Consider the following 8,205-nt stretch of genomic DNA (forward strand, 5'->3'; position numbering starts at 1 on the left):
AAGGGGTGAGCAAAAAAACTCACCTGCTCAGGAACCGGTCTACCAAGAGCTGTATTTTTGTTATTGAGCAGTTATATTCGGTTTATCGGTTGGTAAAAATTGGTTTAGAGCGGGTATACCAGTCAGGTTCGGATTTGAAAGATTTTCCTTGTCTAGGGTTGAACCCGATCGATGCACAATGCTGGAGATGAGATGAAGCTAGAATTTGCAATTTTTTCACGTTATGAGACTAGTAGGTAAGAACTCAGTCCTCTCCCACCATTACCTACTACCCTGATTTTCCTTTCCTTATCTATCACCAACAAGAAAAGTTAAAAGCTAAAAGGTGTGTAATAAACAAATATTAATTAATGAAATTTTCTTATATTCAGTTTTTGCAAACAAAAAAAAAAATCCAACAAACGTTTTACCATCGTGTTAGTGCTAGTGCTAGAAAACACGAATGATTTGGTGCACACCATGCACGAGTTGTGCAAAGCAAACTGGACACCGATGATGCGGTCTCTACCGATCGGTTGTGCAATCAACTCAGCAAAGTTTGGCCAATTTTTAAAAAATACCTGATGAATTGAAATCAAGGTATCCATACAACCAGTAGCCACGAGACTAGTCATATTTAAGTTTAGAGATCACATTAAATGGGTAAGTCGGCTCCCTATAAATCTTGAATAGTTTCTCAAATAACTTGCATAGAATTATTTATATTAAAAATAAAATAAGTCACATCAAATTATTTATAATAAAAATATAATTAATAGAAGTACTGATTTCTGTTATACTTATAACTATTGATTATTTATGTTATACATTTCATTTTTACAATAAGTTTAACATTTAAATATTTATTTCTTCAATAAACGGTTGAAACGGTTCAATCGCTAACTCAGTGGTTGAATCAATTACCCATTTATCCGGTACTTCAACCGAGTCGATCACGAGCCAGAGTTTAATAACACTGCACGCAATAGTCCACTTTGTTTTAGTTGAGTGCCAAAGCCTTCACCTAACTCTGAGGCAGTATGCCCATATCCTTAGTACTAAAAATAAAAGAAATCACAATCAAAATACATAATCTGATATCATCATCATCCACCTAATTTTATTTTAGCCAATTCTCCAAACTAGATTTTAGATACTTTTACAATGATAATAGCTTCTAGGAAAAGACAACAAAAGCCTACTAAGTGGCAGAAACAAAAACATCAACAGGGCAAATAATAATTTCTATGTTTTTCTCTGGTGGGGAGTGAGGGGTCCAATACATGGCCACAACATCAATTTGGCACCTTATTGTTCAGGCTGCAGGTTTTCACCAACATACAAGCAGCAAATGCCAGAAATTTGTTCCCAATCTCCCACATCTCAATCTAACCCTTCTTACTTATTTGGTGCTGCCAGATTCATGAAATTTTAGAAAAACCAAAAAACTAACCTCTCCAACAACCTTGGTCAATCAAACTAAAAGACAAACAACAAAACCAAGTTGAGTGTTGATGATACATCACTTTGATGGTGTTGTTGTCTGATTCTCCTGCAAACCCTCTTCCCTTTCCCTTTCAACCTCCACCTTCTCCTTGTCAGTTAACCCAACCTTCACATATGCTGGTGTTGGCTTCTCTTCCCCAACACTCTGTGCTCCTGTTAGCCTTGCCAACACCACAAAAGACACACCACCAAGAACATTGTTCAAACACCTTAACACCAACACAGAGGACTTGAATGCAAAGGGGTTCAGCACTCTCTCCAACATGAACTCTGCACCATTCAGAGTTTGATACCTGAGATTGCTGCTAAGACCCATGTGACCAGCCCAAGTGAGAGAATTCAACAAAGTAGGTGGAGGCTTGTTGGGGCTCTCAAAAGTGGGATCCATCTTCTTCCTCAACTTGATCAACCCATTTGAAAGTGTGGTTCCAACTAGTCCAGCACCAAATCCAACAACAGCAAAAATGGTTCCTTTGTACACCAAAGTCCCAAACCTATCTAGAAGGCTGTAAGCACCAGGCTCAAACATGTGACTCTTGGGACAAGAGGCAAAAATTGAAGGAACTTTAGCTGAAGCTGATCCTAGACTAGGTGCTAAAAGATACATGAGTGTGAAATTGAGAATAGCACCAACAACAAGAGTTGAAAAAACAAAGTCAAGCTCATTCAACCCAAAATTAGGCCTTGAAGCCATGTCACCAAGAACACAAGCAGTCACACCTACCAACTCCTCCATCAAAACCTTGAATGGAAATTGTGGATCAGCAGCAACCCTTGATCTCCATCCATTCAGAAAGAGACCCAAAATCCCAAAAGATGAATCATTGGAATTTCCACTTCCACCATCACTCTTACTTTCATCACCACCACCACCACCGCCACCACCTCCACCACGCCCAACCCCATCACCGCCGTCACCTCCGGCGAAGGAAAGTTGCAATCTTTCAGGCAAACGAGGTGGGTTGGTGAGGTATATAGAACGATTCTGAGTCTGGGGTGATGGTAATGATGATGGGAAAGAGAGTGCATGAGAGTGACCAGAGAGAGGAGAAAAACGAAGGAGAGCGGTGGTTGCCATTGATCTGTAACAGAGAAAGCATCAAAGATTGAAACTTTGCAATGAAATGAATGAATCTCACATCATATTTTCATGATCACAGCAAAACAAATCAATTTTTTTTCATTCATAATCATGAAAAACAGAAGAAAATAAAAATCAAATTTTTAATATAAAGATCAGATTTTTGAAACAGGGTGTGGATCATGAATGCAGTGTGTACCTGGATCTGGATGCTGAGATGAGTGAGAGAGCAGCAGGATCAAAAGCACAAAATGGGGTGCTTGAAATGCTAGGAAGAAAGAGAAGCTAAAAAGTCTAAAACCTCAAAATTAAAAAAACCCTTTTTAGTTTTATTTATGAAGGTGATGCACAAGAAGATGCCTAGGGTAAATTTGATGGGTTGGAGTTGGACACTTGGACTTGAGTGAGTGAGGTTGGTGTGATGAATGAGGGAATTGAATTTTATATAGTATGGTATGGTATAGGTCTAATTAAGACTAGGAAATCAATTTGGACTCCACCTAGTGGCATTATGATATCAAAGAAATATCAAAATCATGGGTTCCATAGTTAATTGACGGGTCCTTTGATTAGGGTTAGAGGGTGTTATATTGGGATTTTTTCTTTTTAATTTAATTAAAAAATTCTTTAACAAGGTATTTTTTTTGGTGAATCTTTATAAAGGCATTTAAATAACTTTTCATAAAATTTTATTTTTAAATAGATTAATTTATATGCACTGATAGTGTAAATAAGTTATACACAATCATTATTTCTGTTTTATGTACCCAAAAAAAAGTTATACACAATCATTCAATCACATCCTTCTATTTTGCTAGCTCATAATTAATTTTAAATTTAATAATATTTAAAATAGAAAATGAAAGGATATGATTGAATGACTGTGTAAAACATTTTATACCGTTATTGCATAGAAATTAATTTTTTTAGAATCCAAATTACTGTCATAAATTTCTTTAAAAATGTTTTTATAATTGAAAAAGAAACAAATAGGCTATACAATTCACTCAACAATTGTTAATTGCATTAAAGATATTGTGAACTCAAGTGAATTGAAAATAAAAAAAAAGAATTGGTACAATCTTATATAATACTTTAAGAATATATAATTTCTTGATAAATGAAAGGATAGAAAATAGTTTTTTTTTTTTGAAATGAAGGATAGAAAATAGTTATTGACTATTAGAGCTGGAGAATAAGAAAAAATAAATTTATATGTTATGAAAATGGAGCCAATTGATTATCAAAAAAAAAAATTGGAGCAAATTGTGGGTAGCTTTGCCAAAGGTCTGGTCCAATTTATACTCCATAAAAGCCTTACAATCTTCAATGATGAGGCCAATTGTGGGTAGCTTGTGCCAAAGGTCTGGTCCAATTTGCTACAACTTGGTTATTGTATGTCATCATTTGAATTTTTTTTATATTGATCTCTTTATCTTCTTGCAATTCGAGTATAGGAGCTAAAATCCTAAAACTTCCTCTTTAAAATATTGCTTATAATCCTTTTTTATAAATAAGTGATTTTTTTTTTTTTGAAAGTAAATAAGTGATTATTATATAGCAATTTATCTTTCCGATGTACCAAAAAATATATTCCTTTTTTATCTCTGAAAATATAGAAAATTATAATTCTATATGCTTCCTTCCCAAATTAACATTGTAATTTATGGTCTGTCAGTATGTATTTTAAAAATAATTGATTTTTTTTATTAAAATAGTAAATGGTAAATGTGTTTTACTAGAAAATCTCAAAAGTTTCTTTTAGTTGGAGTGGTAGTATCAATTGGGACTGGACATTGAATTGGGCTCCATTTGGAAAAAGGAATTACCCCGCCACTTGTCTACAAGAGCCCACATTCCTCCAAATTTCTATTGAAAAAAATTCATAGAAAAAAGGGAGGGAAAAAAGTGTCTTTTTCTTCCCTTCCATAAAAGAACACACAAACTTTAGGAGCATATATTTGTATTTTTCATGGTTAATGAAATGTGTCTTATTTGTGTTAAACATCTGTATGATTTAGGAAGCACTGATCATATTAAGAAATGTTTGAATGGAGGAGATGCGATCAGGAAAGATAATTTTTAGGTATAGTCTATTATTTGTGATTGTTTAAAATGAAAGATGTTACCTTCCAATTATTAATTTTAGTTAGAAATATTTTATATCTCTCAGTTAAAAGAATATCCACTTCTCTTTTCATCTTTAGCACACCTTCAGAACTGTCTTTTTCTATGTTAATTATTTTAACTTATAAAGCAAAATCAAGCCGGCTTGGTATCCATTCCATGTTCATGACATTCTCATGATAATATATAGATAAATGTTCAAATTAGCAATCATATATACCATATTATATGTGTTTCTATTTACGCTTTAAATTAGCCAAAAACATATTTACCAAGGTTATTAAAACCGAACCGGTGATCAAACCGATGAGGGCACTGGTTCAAGGTTCATTGGTTCAACCGTATTTGAATCGTGGTCTGACTGGTATTACCGCTAGAAATTAATTAATATTATTTTAAAATAAATACATAATATATGAAGTAAAAAAATATTAATTTCAAAATATAATAAGAAGGAAATATTGAATTAAAAAAATTATCCATTACATCATGATATTTTTTTATATAATAACTAATATACTCGCATCATGGTCTTTTATTGTGTACATTAATTTTTAAAATGAAATTGATATAGTTTTATAACCACTTAACCAGCCGCACAAACATAAGTCATTTAAAAAAAAGTATGTGGAATGGAAGATATAACTTTTTTTTTTGGTCAAAGGTTCATCAGATCGGATTAAGGCGTAAGTCAAGCCAAACGACACTTACAAGCAAAGGGTATCAAACCCTAGGAGGAGCACATACAGCATAGAGCATGCTAGCTTGAAGATATAACTTAAAGGTTGCATAAAAAATAATATTACTTAATGGCACAAACCAGCCCACTACGATGTTTGAAGCAAAAAAAGCCCAGGTAGAGTTATTATTTAGAAATTAGAAAACAAACCCTAGTATTCACTCATCCCAGTGACTACACAGCCGCACATCAACATTCATGATTTATGCAACCTTTTATCATCTTCTCATCGAGGTAAAAAAACATGGTTGTTTTGATAAGTGCTGCAGTAGAGGAAAAAGAATGCTTTCCAAAATAAAAAGTTGCGAACTGCATAGAAGAAGTAGGTGGTGTAATGTTGCGAAATCCCAACAGATCTAGGTGCCAGCTACTGGAGGATCACACCTCAGGACGAGGATCTGAATCAACCTCTTTAACTTCTGTGGTGTTTTGTGGATGCAGAGAAGGAACCGGTCTAAACCGGTGAACCACCGGTTTTTACCGGTTTTACGGTTTTTGACCGGTTTTTACGGTTCCTGGCCGGTTTTATTGCTGTTCTTGGAATGAACATTAAAGAGAGGGGGAGTACCTAGAGAGTAGAAGAATGTGCTAGAGGGAGAAAGAGAATGAGAGAGAGTGTGCTGAATTTCATGTGTTATTTGATCAAATGAGCTCCCAAAGTCCCTTACAATTGGTAACTACCTCCTATTTATAGAGCTTGGGCACTACCTATTGGGCCAATTGGGCCTCCTAGGTTGAGGCCCAACTTGAGGCCAGGCTCTTGCCCTTGGGCGGGCTGAACCCTGGGTGTCACCCCTCTAGGGGCTCGCCCAGTCCACTAGTCCACAAGACACCGAGCTCGAAGTATGAGAGCTAAGTGTGTCTTTTAAATGCTCTTACATGCATCCTATGGTGTGCTGGAATCTAAGCTGCCAACATGGCTTGAGGGAAAAAAGAAGAAAACTACGTCGCCGACATGGCGCAAGCGAAAGGAAACAAGCATCTTTAGTCGCCCAGTCCACTGGTCTTGGTGAGCAACCCAAACCGGCAAGCCCACAGGTCCGCAGGCGGCGGGAACGATCACTTTGCACTGACGATTAGCTGGAGTAGGCGAGCGTCTTTCGTCGGCGGACTAGGTGGCTGGCGTTAATCATGTACTGATCATCCAAGTGTTGGCTGGCGATGCCCTTGGCAGGCGGCTAAACTTTCATTGGCGACATCGCTTGTTAGACGATGGCGTTTAGTCTTCATGGTGGCGAGGTGTTTGGGTTTCACGGTGGCGAGGCCTTTCGCGCTTTCCCTTATTTCAAAAAAAACCTTTCAAATCTCTAACTGCTCCATGTGATACGTCAGTTACGTCAGTTTCCCCTTTCTCCGCAACCGTCACCTCACTCCTCATAACTGTCCAATCATGCGCAGTAACTCCCCATCACACGCGTCCCACTTCCTAAAAGCCATAATGACTTCCAACCTTCCACACGCGTCCACCACGCGTCACCCTTCAAACTCCCTTCCCTTGCCTATAAAAACCCTTTTTCCCTACAATCATCCCTTTCCGAAACCTCTTTTTACTTCTCTTATAGCTTACCAAGCTCCCTCTTCCAACTTCCGCTCTGGTGCCGTCGCCTTTCCTCCTTTCCGCTACCCACTCTTCACATTCTTACCCGGTGAGTCCTTGTTCCCTTATCTCTGCATCTTACCTCTACTTGTCTTTTCCTTTTCCTCACTTAGTTGTCAAAGATGACTTCAAACCCTAACTCCCCTAATCACACCTCTTCTTCTTCTGAGAATGACCCTGACTCTACCGCAGCCGGCGGCCTCCGTCTAAAGGTCCCGGAAATTCCCCATTACCGATCGAGAACCTTCGCAACCCTGCCTCTTCCGGTCCAGATAGCACCCTCCCACGAAGCTATAGACCAACCCTCCGTTTTCCAGGATAGGAAGCTTATTGTGGAATTCGTGAGTAACCTTGGCGGTTTGTCTGACGATGATGAAATAAATGACAAACTCAGGATTTGGCCCTGCAGCGCTGAGGACCGCCCCTGGCTTCATAGGGTCGACGACGATGTGAAGAGATCCCATTTTTTCTTTGTATATGAGTATATGTTTGGCGAGCTTGGAGTCAGGCTTCCTTTTTCACCCTTCGTTCAAACCGTTCTCCGTGATATCAATGCGGCTCCTTGTCAACTCCATCCCAACGCCTGGGCCTTCATCCGGTGCTTCGAGATCTTGTGCGCCGCTGTTGGCACCGCCCCATCTCCCACCAGCTTCTTCTACCTTTACGATGTTGACTCCAAGTCCATCAAAAATAGAGGATGGATCTCTTTAAAGGCCCGAGCCGGCCGTAAATGCTTGAACCCTCACAAGAGTAATGCAAAGTCCTCCTTCGCCCGGAGATACTTCCGCGTGGCGGTTCACCCCGCCTATCCTGAGGCCTTTACCCTTAGGGACGGGACTGCCCTTTTTCCCCTCTACTGGACGGAGAAGCCCAATGGGATTACCGACCCTTCAGAAGAATCGTTGTTTGTCAACGACAAAGCCTTTTTGAATCTCTTCGCCCCGCTTCCTATTCTTGACTGCGCAACAGTCCTTGAGGGCGCTCGCCTCTCAAGGACACCCAAATACTTAGGTCATTCATAGTTTATTTTTATCATCGCCATTTCTCTTTCGTTTTTTCATCATCATTTTCTTTCTTACCCCTTATGTTGCTACTGACCCCTTTTTTTGTTTATTTATTGTTGTAGAAGATATGAACTTCACCAACGCCGAGCTCCTGAAAGCCCGCGAGAGGAAA

General features: G+C 38.4%; 1 protein-coding gene across 1 annotated transcript; it reads right to left on the bottom strand.

Moving 5' to 3' along the window:
* Positions 1–1,074: 1,074 nt before the first annotated feature.
* LOC130728112 (protein RETICULATA-RELATED 3, chloroplastic) lies at positions 1,075–2,996 on the bottom strand. The gene is made up of 2 exons (XM_057579460.1): positions 2,766–2,996; positions 1,075–2,567 (listed from the first exon to the last, which is right to left on the bottom strand). The coding sequence occupies exon 2, from the start codon at positions 2,561–2,563 to the stop codon at positions 1,502–1,504; it is 1,062 nt and encodes a 353-aa protein (XP_057435443.1). The 5' UTR covers positions 2,564–2,567; positions 2,766–2,996; the 3' UTR covers positions 1,075–1,501.
* Positions 2,997–8,205: the final 5,209 nt, after the last annotated feature.

Source organism: Lotus japonicus, chromosome 1, assembly GCF_012489685.1.
Source record: "Lotus japonicus ecotype B-129 chromosome 1, LjGifu_v1.2".
Taxonomy (NCBI): domain Eukaryota; kingdom Viridiplantae; phylum Streptophyta; class Magnoliopsida; order Fabales; family Fabaceae; genus Lotus; species Lotus japonicus.